Source organism: Pleurodeles waltl, chromosome 12 (assembly GCF_031143425.1).
Source record: "Pleurodeles waltl isolate 20211129_DDA chromosome 12, aPleWal1.hap1.20221129, whole genome shotgun sequence".
NCBI lineage: Eukaryota > Metazoa > Chordata > Amphibia > Caudata > Salamandridae > Pleurodeles > Pleurodeles waltl.
Window position 1 is genome coordinate 352,345,207 of NC_090451.1, and position 17,008 is coordinate 352,362,214.

Sequence of the window (17,008 nt, forward strand, 5' to 3'; positions counted from 1 at the left end):
TGGCTCACACTGCACAACATTTGCCTGAGAGTGGAGCACCTGCCAGGTGTCAACAACGTCCTGGCGGACTCTCTCTGCAGGACGGACTACAACTGCCACGAATGGGAACTCGACCAGAAGGAACTGGACAGTATCTTTCTATGCTGGGGACTGCTGACCGTGGATTTATTTGCCACCAATCAGAACGCCAAATGCCAATTCTACGCCAGTCGATACCCACTCCTGGGGTCGTGGGGGAATGTTCTTTCGATGAGATGGTCCGGGATCTTTGCATACGCTTTCCCCCCCTTCCCATTAATTCCCAGGCTGCTGAGGAAGATGAAGTCGGAGGGTTGCAAGATCGTACTCATAGCGCCCAAGTGGCCCAGACAGTATTGGTACACGGAGCTCCTGCTCCTGTCGGTGACCAATCCCATACGTCTTCCCTGCAAGCACGACCTTCTCACGAAGAGTCAAGGTCAGATTCTTCATCCGGCTCCAGCATCTCTGCAATTGCACGCATGGCTCCTGAGGTCCACGAGTTCCAGGGTATGAACATCAATGAGGAATGCAAACTGATTTTGTCCAGGCACGAGCGGACAGTACAAATAGGACGTACAGTCTCAAATGGAAGAGATTTTGTGTCTGGTGCCTGCAGAACAATTTCCATCTGTTAAAAGACTGAGCCGGAGCTAATTCTCTCATACCTTCTCACCCTTTCAAAGGCTGGGCTATGTCACACATCTGTTAAGATCCATTTGGCAGCTATAGCTTCTTATAGACGCTCAGCGGGTATACCCTCACTTGGCTCATCCAGAATTATCAAACAGTTCATGAAGGGCCTGTTTCGCACTTTTCCTCCAGTGCGTCCGCCTCCGCCGTAGTGGCATCTAAATATAGTCCTGTTTCAGCTAATGAAAGTCATGTTCAAACCTATTCACAGAGCGGAGCTGAAATACATCACATGGAAGGTGGCAACTCTACTTGCTCTTACATCCACGAGAAGAGTCAGCGATATACAGGCCTTTACCATTAAGGAACCCTACCTTATCTTTTCAGACGACTTTGTTCTTCTTAGGACTAACCTGAGGTACATTCATTAAGGTGCCCTCATCCTTTCACCTGAATGAGCCAGTAATGTAAAGAACTTTTTTCCCGAATCTGTCAAGAATCGCAGAAAAGACTCTGCACTCATTAGACATCAAGAGATGCTTGAAATTTTACCTTCAGTGTACTAAGCAGCTTCGGAAGACAGATCAGCTGCTAGTCTCATACGCACAAGGGACAGGAGTCACTAAGGCTGCCATAGCCCGGTGGATTGCATCCACCATTCAGTTTTGCCACACCAAAGCGGGAAAACCATTGACTAAGTGCCCGAGAGCGCACTCCACAAGAGCAGTCTCCTCATCGCCTGCTTTGTTTCAAGGGATTACTTTGTATAAGATATGTCAGGCTGCAACATGGAAGACTACACACTCTTTTGTGCAGTATTACTGTTTGGAATCGTCACAAAGAACTGATTCCCTCATTGGACAGACGGTCCTACGTCATCTATTTCATTAAGGTGAGATCTTTCCTTTAATGTGTAGACCTAATTATAAATGCAATAGTCTATAATTGCTTTGCAATTTTGTTGGATATGTTTGTTTTATGCTCATAGAGCAAGATTTATAGGTATGTTATTTGGTACTATGTTTTAAAGGATTGCAGTTCTCGCACCCGCCATCCACGGTGGGCATTACGTTTATTAGGAGTACAGCTGGCTATTCGGATTCAAGCATGTGAATTTATGAAAAATCTAATAGTGGATAAGAAAACAAGTTACTTACCTGTAACTACAGTTATCCAGTATAGTATCTTTCATAAATTCACATGCGATCCACCCTGCTCCCCTTAGAGGCTCGCATTTCCTTCTCAGGTCATAGTCCTCACTCTTGTGCTAGAAAATCTGAGGGAAAGAGCCTCTCTGGAGAGTATTCTAGAGGGTGCTGGTGCCTAGAGGGTGCTGGTGCCTGATTGGCCAGGAGCCAAGTTTGGTTCCTTTAACAAAAGGACAGAGATAGGCTATATGAGTCATTAGATTAGCATTATACCCTATGGAATTTTTTTTGGGGTGTTTATTGATTTTCATGTACCGTGGGACTCCCACTTCGACGGGGATGATTCAAGCATGTGAATTTGTGAAAGATACCAATACTGGATAACTGTAGTTACAAGTAAGTAACTTGTTTTCTTATCCCCTACCAAACCGTAAAAACCTACATTTTACCTTACCTCCATTTACCACGGTCCTCCCCAAATACTAAATTCACCCTAACTGCCTTTACCACCACCCACACCTTAATCCCAAAATTACCCTCATCTCACTTTACCACTACCCACCCATAAACTTTAAAATTACCTTTACCTCCATTTACCGTTACCTGCACTTAAAACTTTCTTTTAAATCCCACAATAATTGTTTTTGATAACAAAGAAAAACTAATAACCTGCATGGTAAATGTGCAAATATTTTATCTTACTGGTACTTACCAGTGTGGTAAAGGCTGCATGGTCGGTAAAGGCATTGCATGGTTTAGACTTCCACGTACAATGTGCACTGATTGTGTGGTCTTCTTAGTAAACGGAAAGCTATGCGAGGAGGAAATTCGGATAATCAACTTTCTTTGCAAATGTCGCGCTTCATAGCTTTAACCACCATCTCCACCACAGGCAGTGCTGTTTTTCTTTATTTTCTCTCTTGAATTCGAAGCGAGAATATCCTGAATTGTTAAGTGCATTTTCGAGCTGAAAAGCGAATTGCTACTGTATTGTTGGACTGGTAAATTAATTTGCAAATACACTGCTGCAGTCCAGTTGTTGGAGACAGCTTTGAGTTGACTACTTCACAGAGGCAAACCTGGCTCCTAACTTAGATGGCTTTCTTGACAATCTCAGTTGCGTGTTTTTTATTGGTTGGCTTCCTTACTACTGTAACTTTATAACTTCCCCGGTGCATAGCTTGTTTACCCTTATTTTTGATTGGCTAGTGTGTAGTTTTCTGCTGCATTTAACTATTTTTTTTGTGTTACTTATATAATTTTTAATGTCCTTATTTGTTTAGTGTTATATATCAGTACATGTCTTGGTTTTCAGAGCGCACTCACTCCATCACTCCCTTCCCTGCCTTCTCCCAGATGCTCCACAGTGGCTACTCAGTGGCATGCCAAGTGCCAGATGGCAGCCTTGGAGATGCTCTGGATGTGTGTGCTATTTGTATAGCGTAAACCTAACTATGTTCTACTCTTTCTTCCTTCTAATGCTCCTCCATGGCGCACCACCCACCAGATTGCGGCCATGGTGATGTATGTGTGTGGTATTTCTGTACAGCATGAACCTAGCTATGTTCTTCTTACCCTCTTTCTCCCTCCTGATGCTCCTTCATGCCACACCACTCACCAGATGGCAGCCTTGGTGAAGTCCGGAATGTTGTCCTGTTTCACTGTCTAGTGCTGCCCCTCTCCATGGTGGTAGTCGCCAGCATTTCCCCTCCATTTAAAGACCGTGAATGTATTTTTGGTGTAACGTTTAGATGAATATTTCCCATAGGGAAAGTATGTGTATTAGCCATGATTTAAGAAGAACCTACGAGCACTTGTGTTGTGTCCACTTTGTGTGTGCAGTTTGCTCGTTCTCTTTAGATGAGAAAATAATTGCGTTTTTCGAGTAGTGGTTACATCAGCAATGTTTGTTTCAGGGTTTATTTTACAGGCCTGCCAATATGTCTTACTTGTGTGTGTTGTGCGTCTTCCTGGTATGATTTTAACCAATATGAACATTCTTACAAAGTGGCATTATTCTGCTTCTTGTTCCTTTCTGCTGTTTGTTTGTTGGAATGCACTATATTCATTGTGCTTCAAAATCGAAACTATTTGTTTCGAAACCGGTTTGTAGTAAAATGTTGAATCACGTGTTTTAGACCACACATGTACATTTCCGTGCTCAAAAACACATTGAACGCAGTGTGTCAAACGTAATGCGTTATAAACGTACCCTGATACATTTCGAAGTTAATAGCTTGAAATTAAGTCTGTGTGGTGCAATACCTTTGCTAACCATTTGTTTCTATGCAAAAGCTGTGCCCAGTGCAAAAATGGAATGTGTATTTGCCACTTTCTTGTTATGGTAGGGACACAGTAACTGTCCAAAATACTGAAAGCCCACAGTGCTAGACTCCTTTAAATGCAGAACTGGGGGAACCTATCAGGTCCTCGGCGAGCAATCGCAAATCCCCTGGCAGAGACATTGACAAAATCCATAGACAAGACACACAGTTAAACTGGATGGAACTAAGCTGACACATATGATTCCCATTGTCACCTTCTGAATCACCAATAAATAGATTCCAAGAGGGAGCGAGCCAAAGTAGAAAAACCCAAGCAGCCATACAAGTATCCTGGGGACATGAGTGCAAAGTTTGGATAAAAGGTCGTGATCTGTTTGACTATGAGAATTAACAGATGCAGAGTCAAGGCTGTGGTCGGTGTAGTAATCAGACATTGTGTTTTGACTTGAAGTCCTGGTAGAATCTCTTTGCACTTCCATGATTGTTATTACCAGGCAGTTTGAGGAGCCACGGGAAGGACTGGAAGATGATAAATTCTTTGGTGTCAAAACTACCTCATTGTCAGGATTCCAGGTAGTTTTGTCTTTCAAAATGAGTTTTGAAATAACAACCGTGTCATCTGGGAGTCCCGCCACCTGGTCCTCTTGGAGCTTTGTCTCATGGCGGCAGAATGGGCAGTTGATGCAAGCGGTGTCATCTCCAATGTGATTAATTTTTGTAAGGCATCGAACACATACTCTGTGAAGGCAGTCCAGCACCTTTGGTTTACGACTGTGTGTGTTGAATCTCTGATAACAGATTTTGCATTCCAAGTCATCGCTGGCCAGCTTTTCTTCTCCTTCAGTTTGAGGGCAACTCATTTTTAATTCCTAGACACACTGTTAAAAGAAGAGTTTGAAGTGTATTTTACTTGAAATTGACAGAACACACATTTTACTGACAATGCATAATATTGCAAAATTGGATCTTTTGTGCTAAATTCTAGTTAATTTATTACACAATCTCTTCTATTTTGAGTAGCATTTGGGAATTGCCATTAATTACTCTCGCCTTCCTAGAAATCTGCAGATTAACCATATTTATTCATGTTCTATTCATTAAAATCATTATATGTATAAAACAGTACATAACATTTACACATAAAAAAACAGTTAGTTCAACCAGCACATAATTAATAAAACCAGTAATAAATTAGAACATTTAAAAACAGTATGAAAATTGATTCGGATAGATTTAGCACCAATGAAGCCTAGAAGGCGGCAACCAAAACTGAAATTGAAGAGAAATAAAAAGCAAAGTGCAAGATAATTAAAAAGACCTTAATTGACCTGGAGCAGATATTTAGCCAATGAACACATCAGGACAAAGCCCCAGCCCCACAAATTGAGATCGCCCAGACAATCCTGGAGACTAGCTACTGAGGGGCTGGCTGCCTACAGAGCAAGAAGTCACATCATCTATCTGGACTGAGCTTACTAACCATAAAATCGAAAAAACTGACAGCTTTCCTACAAGCTGGCTGCTATAACTAGTATCATCCTGTGGCGACTTTGGAAAGTAAAAGTTTTATAAAGTTCATACCCAGCCTGGCTAGGGAACTTTGAGAGTTTGCGGAGAAGCACAAATCTGCAGCCTCCCTGCAGTGCCTGATGCCTTACAGAAACAGTGGATGAAGCAGGCAACATCATTCCTCAGCCAGTTTAGTGTCGCACCACAGCAGATGAAGCCAGGATTCCCTGTGGTAGTTGCAGAGTGTTCATGAAATTGACTGCTCGTGGCAGGCCCAGGCCGGGTTGAAGTTCAAGATTGGTAAAACGATAAGCCTCATCTAGAGGATTTTGCTGCGAGCCTGGTCTGAGAGTGGGTGATAGAAATAAGACTGTGCCTTCACCAGGGAATGGGATACATCCAATGTCTCGTCACAGCGCTGGCACAAAGACTTTCAATGTCCTGCTCAAATGAGGATCTTGTCACCTGCTTATTCACAGCTCTTTTCCATGCTGAGAGTGGTATTTCTTGGATATACAGGCTGCCTGCCTTGACCTTCAAACTTTTGATTGCCTCTGCTAGCCATATTTGCAATTGAGAATCCGCCTCTTCAAAGACTGTCTTTAGGTGGTATTTAAGGGTTGTCTCCTCTGCTTGTCGGACCATGAGGTACTACTTTATTACATCCCCCTGGCATGCGAGATCTGGGCTCCCGAGACCCAGCTCCAACCTCAGCCTTGCTGTTTTGGCTTGGCAAGGAGCGAGCATTTCTTTCTTATGTGTCTTTATCTGGGAGTTTATTAGAAATATATCACGGGCACCTGGATAAGCCAAGAGGCCATAGTTGAGAGCTGGGATCAGTTTTGTTTTTAAGGCTGTCCGCATGGGCTTAGCAGTTGAACTAGATAGGGGGTTTCTCAAACACTTCAGTGAGTTGGTGACACTGGTGGACTTGGTTCTAAGGTGACTTAAGTGTATGGCCAGCTTGGCCCTTTCTGAGAACCAGACTCCAAGGTCGTTGTAAGATGATGCTGTAGTTATTTGTAAGGTTCCCAGCCGCCACTGAACTCGTTTTTTAGGGGGATACTTGTCAAAACAACAATCTTGGTTTTGCTCTTGTTCACCTGCAACTAATTCACCTCGTTGTAGTGATGAAGTACATTGAGGAAATCTGTGTTTTTTGTTGATTTCCAGGAGTACTCGTATCTTGCAAAATTATCCATGCAGATTTTCCAATAGTGGAAAACGTGTACGAGTAAATTGTGAAGGAATATCTGTTTGCACATTTTACTTTTTCCACTCCACAGGGTTTAAACCCTTTCCTCACGCCCTCCATGAAAATTTTGAAGTTCTCCTTTCAGTTTCCCACCCAGCGGTGGCACTGAATCAAACCTTTAACAGGGCGTTGATTTACATATATTTTGATGGTGGGAAATGTACAGCAAATGTTGGTAGTAGGTAAAGAAGGTAATATACATCTTTGTTCAGACTTAGCAGTGATAAGCTCAGGTGAATGATTGTGGGGTTTAAAACCACCTCTTCCTCAGACAGAAGTTAGATCATAACTCTGTCAAATACCATAAACTACTGAAGAATTTACAGCTTTATTGCTATGTCCTGTGCAGAGATCACTTTGAAAATATAAGGTGCCCCTATTTTGTTATTTTATTGGTGTGAAAATTAAAATTTAATATAAAACCTCAAATGCAGTGCTTACTTTGTGCCGGTAGCGGCACTCAGTTTTTGGGAGCCAAGACACTTTTTTTCATCATTAAACTTTGAGCAAAAGGAGGAGGGTGAAAAGATGAGGACGTGAGAGATGGAAAACAGTGACAAAGGGGAAAAGCACGGATGAAAAAACCTTCCAGATTGAGATAAAGAGGCAGGAAGTTTAGGAAGGTGGAAGAAAGGAGGATGAGGTGGGAGGACCAGGATAGGCAACTGTGGTATTCAGCTGCACTGGTGGTAGGTTTCTATTAAAAAAAAAAAAAAAAAATACACGTTTGGCCTTTTCATTTCTTTTTCAATTAAGCATTGATTGCAGCAAATTATCAACCTCATACCATATTATCAGATCAGTATGTACATGTTTCTGTGGGTGCTGATTTAGTTATTTCCCCAGGAGCGCCATAAATGTTTTTTCATAGTAAGCAGCACAGTTGTAGATTCTGATCTTCATGTATTACTAATTAGTATTTTGAGCTATGTTTTTTCTTCCTCACACAATACAGTGATGGCCCTGAACAAAAATGAACTATTCCTATTCAGGCCTCATTGGTGCTGGTGCACATACTTGCTTTTCATTTATCCGTTTTCTGTAACAACTGTTCTTCCGCACTTCTAGTAGGTAAATCAATAGCTTTTCCAAAAACTATTTCACAACAATATGTTTGGGTAAATTGTCAAAGGGACGCATAACCTAAGATAGAAACCATCACGAGTAAAACCTATTCAACATATCATCTACCGAAAAAGTTGCTGCTGCAAAGTGCTTTATCGTATCGTACCCTAATGGTGGCTCCTGGCAGAGTCTGCTATAAAGTGCATTGTGGTCTCCGGGCATCAAAAGTTGGCATGGTACTGGACTTGGTGGCATAGTAAAGATCAATACCAAATATTACATCTGAGCTTGGAATGACTCGGACGGTAGGTTGATAATTTGTCTAGTTGTGTGGGTTGGAGTCACAAAGAAGGGAGGCACTCTACCACGACCTGTGGACATTTTCAGCTCCTAACCCTATCCACAGAAGCCCCAAGTGTATTCCAAGTAAAAAGTGTCATACTTTCCTTGGTGAACAGCCATATTTCTGCAGAATGTCAGTGTCTCAGAAAATCAAAGGTGTTTTGGGGAAATTTCATAGATGTCTGTTTCTAAATATGGAAAATAAAATTTCATGCAGAATCCATCTTTCAACACTGCTCCAATAAAAGGTTGTATGTTACAATATCATAGTCAAAAATGGTGCCTTACAAAAATATTGTTGCCAGAATAACCACAACCACAGTATTGTGAGAGAATATATATGTAGGTAAGTAAATATTTGCTATTCTTAATTCCACAGCCCCATAATTTAAGGATGTGTGTTGTGAAGGTATATGTGTGTAGAATTAAGAGTAGTAAATCTATACTTGCCAATATATACAGACCTTCACAATAGTCAATATTCTGGCTATGATATTTTGGTGGGATAATAGTGGCCCTTCATCTTTCTGAAAATGTCATTATTCAAGCTTGGATTGTTTGATGCTAAATACATGGTAGGGAGGGAAAGGCAAAGCAAATAATGGTGAACGCATCTGCATGGGCCACTCCCCCAGGAAACATTCACTCCTCCTATTTCCACCAGCAAGATTTTTCTGCGTAGCCCTGGAGCTTCAGTGCAAGCGTCATGTGGCTCCGCTCTCAGAGTACCAGCTGAAGCTGCTTATAAGCATCACTGACATCAGTTTGTTTCTTTCCTCGCAGTAATACATGGATCCGGGGCTAGCACACAACCTTTTTTTTTGTCAGTTGAGTTTACTCTGCCATTTTTTTCCAGTGTGAAATGTCCTCTCCTAAAACTATAAGGTTCAAGCCTTGTAAAGAGTGTCACAAACAGATCCTCTTGAGGTGTGCCTCTGGTGTTTGGGTTAAGGCTGTGACTCTGATTTGTGAAGGTAGTGTGCTCTGATGCACCTAGAGACTATCCAGTAACGCAACACCAAGGTCTAGGTCACTGAAGACTGCACGAAGGTGTTAATGAGCCACTCCCATTTGAAGTAGAGGACCCAGCTTGTTACAGTGACAGGTTGTCATCTCCAACCAAGTCTTTGGGTAAGTCCAAGTCAAAAAAGAAGAACAAAACGTTTAAGTCAAAAAAGAAGCACAAGAAGCCTTGACATCAAGGTGCACCTCGGTTTCGCTCCAAGTCCCTGATGAAGGGGCTGATTCCACTGTACCCCAAGTTCCCGTGGACATCAGCAGTGCCACAACTGATTGAGGAATTTAAGGAGGGCATACTTTGAATCTTCTGCATCCTGCTGGTTCTTTCTAGCATGCCTTTGTGTTCCATGGATCCGTACAGGCCTCCAGCCAGGCTCCCAGGAATGAGTTTGTTCTTGGCATCGTCTGTGCCTCCTGCACCTTCTTAAGGTTCAGCTTTGACTTCGGAAAAGATTCCACACCCAGAACCATGATCCATGCTGGCTCCTGCAGTATTGGCGCCAGCCCAACAATAGAGGAGGACATTGATCCCACTATTCTGTCTGTCCCTGAACTGAATTCGCCTCAGCCTTCATAATGGAGGAAGACCCCGATCCCATTGTCCTGTCCGACCCTGAACATAATTCACCTGAGCCGAAATCACGTCCCGGAGAAGGTTTAATGCACCCTGCTCAAGTACTAAGACCTCCCTCTCCCTGCAGTACCCCTCCACAAGTAAAATCCACAGCAGTGAACTACCAAGATCACTTTCGTACTGGTTAGATTAAATCACAAAGGCCAGCCCCCATGGAGCAACACTGCAAGGAAGCACTTCATACTTGAGATAACACCGACAAAGTTAAGATAAAAAGGTGAAAGACTACTCCCATATCACTTAACATTTGTAAGTAATGAATTAATTACTTTTTAAAATGGCTTAAAAGGTGATTCTTGTTGGTAAGCTCAAGTTGCTGTTAAATATATTTGCATGGTATTTCATCTGTAAACTAATACTGAAGTTCAGAATATGGTTATATGTTCAGCTCATAAAAGTGGGCAGAATATCAATCTTCAATTCAGAATACGTTTAACATTCATATTTAGAAACACAGATCATCTTAAAAATGCATATGGTATCAAGTAGAAACAGGTTAAATCATTTTAAGTTTTGACTGTCGAGGGTGGGCTGAATTTCTTGGCCATACTCTGTTCCGGTTTCTGCATGCGAAGCTCACGTTAATTTTGGAAAATATTTCCTTCATGTTTTTATTAAAACTTTACCTAAATTGAGGCCATGTTTATAAGCTCAGAGCATTTTTCCAATATTTCACTCTGACATTTGTATTTAGGACATCACGTGTATTTAAATTAAATCATCTTGCACAGAGCTGATTAGATCCAGGAAAGCATTCTTCCTGAACTATCTCCTGTGAAGTCTTTTTTTCAAGTAGCAAAAACTCTATTAGCATTTGGTCAGAACTAGCTAGCTAATACCCTATGGGTGTCCTACTTGTTTGTCATTAAGCTCTTATTTGGAGGCATAATACAGACATTTGAGGCCATAATTATTTTGGTACCGTTAAAATGCTTTATTTTGCCCTTGGAACCAGTCGCGCCCGTCCTTTAGGGTGGAGGGGCCACGCCCCCCACCCCATGAAGAGTGTCTGTCAGGCTGAACAAAGGTCAGCCTGACAGACACTCTTCATGTTCAAGTCAGGCAGCCAGGAGCAGACATGCGCGATTTGCGCAGACTCCTGGCTGCCTGAGCTGAACTTTGCTGGGCTGAGGAGATCACAGCTCCTATGGGCGTGACCTCCTCAGCGCAGCAAAGGTGCCTTGTCGAGGCTGGGACTGCTGCCTTCCCTTATTGGCTGACCTCAGGTCCCAACCCTCCTGGGACCTGGAGGCTAAAGGTAAGTGTGTGTATGTATGTGTGTTATGTTTTACATTGAATGTTTGGTGCGCACGTGCATGTTTGAGTGTTATGAGTGTTGTTAATGGATGTGCGTGCGTGCGTGTGTGTGTGTGAAAGAATGAATGTGTGTGATCTTGTAAAATGAATGTTTGGTGCGTGCATGTTTGAATGGAATGAGTGTTGTTAATGGATGTGCGTGCGTGTGTGAAAGAATGAATGTGTGTGATCTTGTAAAATGAATGTTTGGTGCATGCGTGCATGTTTGAATAGAATGAGTGTTGTTCATGGATGAGCGTGCGTGCATGCGTGTCTGTGTGTGAATGAATCTGTGTGTGTGTGAGTGTGTGTGTGTGTGTGTGTGTGTGTGTGTGTGTGTGTGTGTGTGTGTGTGAGTGAGTGACTGTGTGTGCCCCGCCCGCCCCCCTCCCAAAGCTGCCGGCCGCCACTGCTTGGAACAAGTCTTGAACTGTGTACCATGCACTGATGGTCATCCAACGGAATCTGTAGGTCATTTCATTTGCCCACATTTGTATGTAACACTTCTACATTAGACTGCATGAACAACTGTTTTATGTCTTTTTACCTTTTATTTTGTAGTATGACTATGAAGGGCAAAGGTATTCATCCCACGGTGGTCAACTGCAATGAATGTGTGTCTTCGATTGTGAATCAGCAGAAACATATCTTCATCTAAGTGGCAATGCCACTGTATGCTGTGAACTGTTTTGACTTTGTCCCTGGCATCCTTCTATAAGCCTACCACAGTCCTTAGGTCGGCGTCGGTGGCATTGGCCACCCTACCCAGAGTCAAAAAAGCCAGATGGGACGGTGCCACAATGGCTTATCTGGGAGCTAAACTGTGGAACTCCCTACCCCTCAGGCTCCGACTTTAGTCACAAATTTAATTTTCGAAAGGCACTTAAAACCTGGCTGTTATAGAACTGTCCGTCTCTCATTCCTAGTCAGGGGTCTGTCCTTTAGCGCTGGGAAGCCTTTGGGTAGCCATGCGCTTTATATGTTACATAACATAACATAATATAACATAACATTGACTAGATGCATTATTCACTGCCTTTTTTTGCGCATACATACACTATACCAATGTTCTTAAAAGCTCACAAATGAATGTTGGTGCATGATATATCATTTGCATAATATTAAATGGAAAAAATTATAGAAGGAGTAAAAGGACTAACTGTGGAATATAAAATGAAAGAAACCAGAAAAAGTGTAAACTACTTGCTTTTATAGCAAAGCCTGCATTCAAACATTCCACGAGGTCTAAATATGCAGTAACACATCACTTCTGATTGTTAGCAGATAGTAGGGTCCCAACAAAGGCAAGACATGGTCGTTATCTTAATTCTTTGCTTATTTACCACAAGCTTTAGATCCTAGTTAAATGCTATTTAAACGGTTCGTTTAGAAAAACAATTCAACTTTCTTGTAGTTTCTGAAAGTGGTTTCTACCCGTGGATTGCACTTTGATTACTTCTTGGTAGATCCAATAGACACTTAAGGACTAGATAGGTTTTGGAAGCTGGGTCTTAATTTGACTTTCACCTTTGTCTATGGTAGGCGAAACCTGTAGAATCTTAATTGCTTTATAGATCCTCAGTCCCTTGATTACCTGGGAGTCTTTAGAAGCTGTAGCTTCCTTCCCTGGTTCCATCTTTGACGCCTGTGGATGAAAGTGGAGTCATGTTACCTGTGGAGCTAAAGATCCTTAAGCATATGCTGGTTTTCTATAAGCTGCATTTTCTTATGAGTTGTGCATGCAATAGACTTTAGGTGAACCTCACTGAATCTTAATTACCAGCTGGAATCATAGACCATTCAGTACCTTGTAGTTTTTGGACGGTGCATATGCTTACGGTTTTGTCCATTGCCAATTCTAGGTAGACACCAGTGGAATAGCAATTATTTTAAAAAGGTGCTGCAAGCACGTTCACAAGCGGTTTCCACACTTTAGAAATATACATATTGAGCCTGCGCTTAAATCTGAATGCCAAGCTATGTTCTAATACTTGAATAATAGTCCGACAAAAGTTCTTATTTCTTGATTCCTTGTTAAATAAGTCATTAGTCGCCCACCACTGAAATACACTTAAATACCATGATAAGCAAGCATTTGCAATGCAAGGAGTCTCGCATTTGCTCGAGTTAGAGCTATTAGCATTGTAAACTCCTACCCTGACTTTTCTTGCCACATGAATTTAAAGAAAAACAATTAGCAAGATCACGCTATGTAAAACACAGCACGATCCCACTGCATGGAAAATAAAAAGATAAAGTAGTCCATAAACCAGACTGAAAACATAGTGCCTCGTATGTTTTCAGTAGTTTACTGGCGCTGTGGAGGAGGGCTAAACACCGGAAAAAGCATGACGTATGCTTGCGTTTCACTAATGAAATCAAGCGAATTTTAAAAGGCAAGCCAATGAACCAATGAAAGTGATGGTCGTGGTTTAAAGCCCACAGAGAGATTACAACAGGGGCCAGAGCGCTTGCGCGCTCGACCCTAAAAAGGCCAAAGCCAGACAATGCTCTCTTGCACACAAATGTTTGATTTATTTTGGAACATTCAGTTTCTGATAGAGACTTCTAACTGCAGATTCCTCACCCTTTGAATACCTCCAGGCATCAGACTGGATCTGGAAACATTTGCACAGCAATACCCTCCAGCGTCAGCTGTTGGCATTGTTTGGCATCATTTCATATAGGACAGTCAGTCAGTTTGTGATCATTTTATGCACCACCTCCTTCCTAAAACGACTCTCAGCTTTTACCTAGAGATAACCAGGGAATTCTGACAAGATGTACAACTTTTTATAATTTTTTCTGGAGTAAAAAGCAGTGCAAAATGAAATGATCGCTAGATGGATTAAATAAATACATTTTTCTTCAATATGATTAAAGCCAATATCAGAGTTTCTAAGTGTCTTTCCCTCCTGCAAGAGATGATACATTTGATAATTGGGGGATTCTGATTTGAAGAAGGGAATAATTCTTTTGAAATAACAGAGATATATATGTTATTTGAATTTTATCATCTCTTGCAGGAGGGAAAGACACTTAGAAACTCTGATATTGGCTTTAATCACATTGAAGAAAAATTAATTTATTTATTAATCTCAGCAATATCCTTGTACTGTATGTATATATATGAACTATATTTATATTTATATTTATTTATATACATTGATATTTTTTTATTATTTATTGGAATATAAGTGTCTTGCATCAATACAGTTGATTAAGTTACTATTAATGAGATGGATATTTATACATGAATATACATATATATATATATATATATATTTATTTCCTACTCAATCAGCTCCTTAATTTATATTGGTATTTATATGAAAGGTAACAAACTCAGTCCTGTTTCTATGACTATGTTCGTTGGGTATTTAATGCTGTGTGTATTGGTTAAAATTATACATGTGATCAAGGCTGCTTGTCAGCCGAAACGCGTTGTGTATGAAATAAATACTCTCTACTTATGATTTCCTGAGCGTGCGGCTTTATGGTTGCTTTTATCGTTAATGAAATTTAAAACGGAGCGCTCTGCCGGTTACTACCGCACCACCCCTCAATGGCCGCTCGGAGCCCAATTGTGAGCACGCCCTGTTTGAAAGAAAATATATGTGTATATCTATATATTTATATATATATATATTTATGTGTATGTGTATGTGTATGTGTGTGTGTATATATATGTGTGTGTGTATATATATATATATATATATATATATATATATATATATATATATGAGAACCAATGTGATGTCAGCATGATATGGAGCGGCACGAGATATCAAGACTTCGAACAACGCCACTTGCTGACGCTGGAGGGTATTGCTGTGCAACAGTTTACAGATCCAGTCTGACACTTCAAGGTTCTCTACCAAAAAAGGCTTGTTATTTTAAATCTCTATAAAAACAAAATATTGCAAATGCTGAATGGGAAGATTTTTCCCCTAGGGGAATTGAAATCCTGAACCTGCAAATTATAATTTTCAAAACTACTAAAGAGTTTCATACCTCCTTTTTTCTATATTCTGTTTATTAGGTGTTTATTCAGCACCCATAACTGGGCATAACGTATTTATGTAGCCAAACCTTGTACATTCAATCATTTGACCACCCTTGGTGATCTCCAATTATGTAGTAAATGATCAACAATAACAGTTCGCCCCCTCCCCTCCCACCCTCAGCTGGTACAGGTTTATAATCACCTTGCATATACCTTCGATGGATCACTAATGTGCGATTCTTGTTTCTCTGCATGGATACTATCCCCCCCAGTGCTCCCAGTTCAGAGTGTAGCAGTATTACTGAATTCTTTCATTATCCCCGTGTCGTCAGTGCCCCCTGCATCTATCATGGTGTGATTGGACTGTTCACTTCTGGTTGTGAGTTGCTCATGTGCTGCTCTATGTTAACGGACAGGTTTGTGTATTGTGTGGTGCTTGTTCTCTCCCCCCCCATCTTGGCCCTTGTACCATCAGGTCTTCTGACACTTCCAGATCTTCTCCCATTTTGTCATCCCTTCAAGAGTTTTTCATATGTCTTTCCTCTGTATTACTCCATTTTGAGACATCTCTACGCCATAACGTTGTGGATGGTGTTCATGTCCCTAGCCACTCTGTGGCCGCCACCGGTTTTTCCTGGGTCCGCCCCAATTTCAAGAGTTTCCAGTGCATCTTCCCACCCTTAGGGCGTGGAATCATGCCCAGCAAACATGCCTGCAGGTATGCTCCAAATGTAAGTGTTGTTAGAGCTCTCATTTTCTGTGCTACCCTTAGCCAGTACTGTTGCACTGCCGGGCCATATGCAGGAATGGAGCCCCCATCTGTGTTCCATGTTGGGCACCTCGCCCCTCTGTTAGTACATCCTATGGAGTTTGATCAGGATTAGGCAGGTGTGATGTAGGAAATTAAAGTGTGCCAACTTATTTCTTGTGTTGCAAGATACCCTTTTCTCCAGTTCACATGAAGTGTTCCATTTCGTATCAGCGAATTGTGTAACTAATTCCCCTTCCTAGGCCCATCCAGCCATTGGCGCTGTCAGCTTTCTGTCTGCTTGTATTGTCCTGTATATCTGGGTGAATATGTGTCCGGTCTCGCCTGCTTTCAATACCAGCTGTAGCATTGTTGTGACTACCGGAGCACTGGGGAAGTCAGTCCAAATCTTGTGTGTTGTATCCCTCAGCTTAGCGTATTGTAAGAATTGTCCTCCCACATTAAATCTTTCCCTCGCCTCTGTAAATGTCAGGAATGTGTCTCCTGGGTATAGGTCACCTAACGTTAGGCATCTCCGCTCGCTCCATCTTGCCATGGACATGATCTTATCTGCATGTCGGAACAGGATCAGTGTCCAAATGTCCATTTCCCTGGCGAACGGTGGCCTTTTAAACACCCTGGGGATCGTCCCCTCCCACAACTCTGTGGCCCACCGTATGTCTGGAGGTGCCTTTTTTCTGCACACAAGAAGTTCTAGTAACATGTGCGTACCATGTGTGCCCCTAAAGAGTCTTTTCTCTGCGCTATCCGCCTCAGATTTCCACTGTAGGACATATTGCAATTTGGTTTCATAATAATACAATTACAGGCCTGGAAGACCTCTCTCTCTTGAGTTGGATTAATGCTACCCGGCTCCTTTTTCCCGCCCAGACCAGGGACGTCAGAAGGCTGTTCAGTGTGGAACAATTCACATGGCAGCATGCTTTATGTTTTGAAGGGTATAAAGACCCCTAGCGAGGAACACCATTTTTGCCACCGCTACCAGTCCTATAGTGGAGAGCATCAGTGTGTTCCAAAACCTGTTAAGC

The 17,008-nt window shown here is 41.8% G+C and overlaps 2 protein-coding genes across 4 annotated transcripts in view; one reads left to right on the plus strand and one right to left on the minus strand.

Annotated features, from left to right (window-relative positions):
* Positions 1–17,008, plus strand: part of CEP89 (centrosomal protein 89) — a 1,116,496-nt gene that overhangs the window by 903,028 nt on the left and 196,460 nt on the right. The window lies entirely within an intron of this gene.
* Positions 2,348–17,008, minus strand: part of LOC138267532 (E3 ubiquitin-protein ligase RNF182-like) — a 56,683-nt gene continuing 42,022 nt past the window's right edge. Inside the window, exon 2 of the mRNA XM_069216545.1 lies at positions 2,348–4,962. Within this exon, the coding sequence (XP_069072646.1) occupies positions 4,222–4,944 (723 nt within the window). The 5' untranslated portion in view covers positions 4,945–4,962 and the 3' untranslated portion in view covers positions 2,348–4,221. The remainder of the gene's footprint in view (positions 4,963–17,008) is intronic.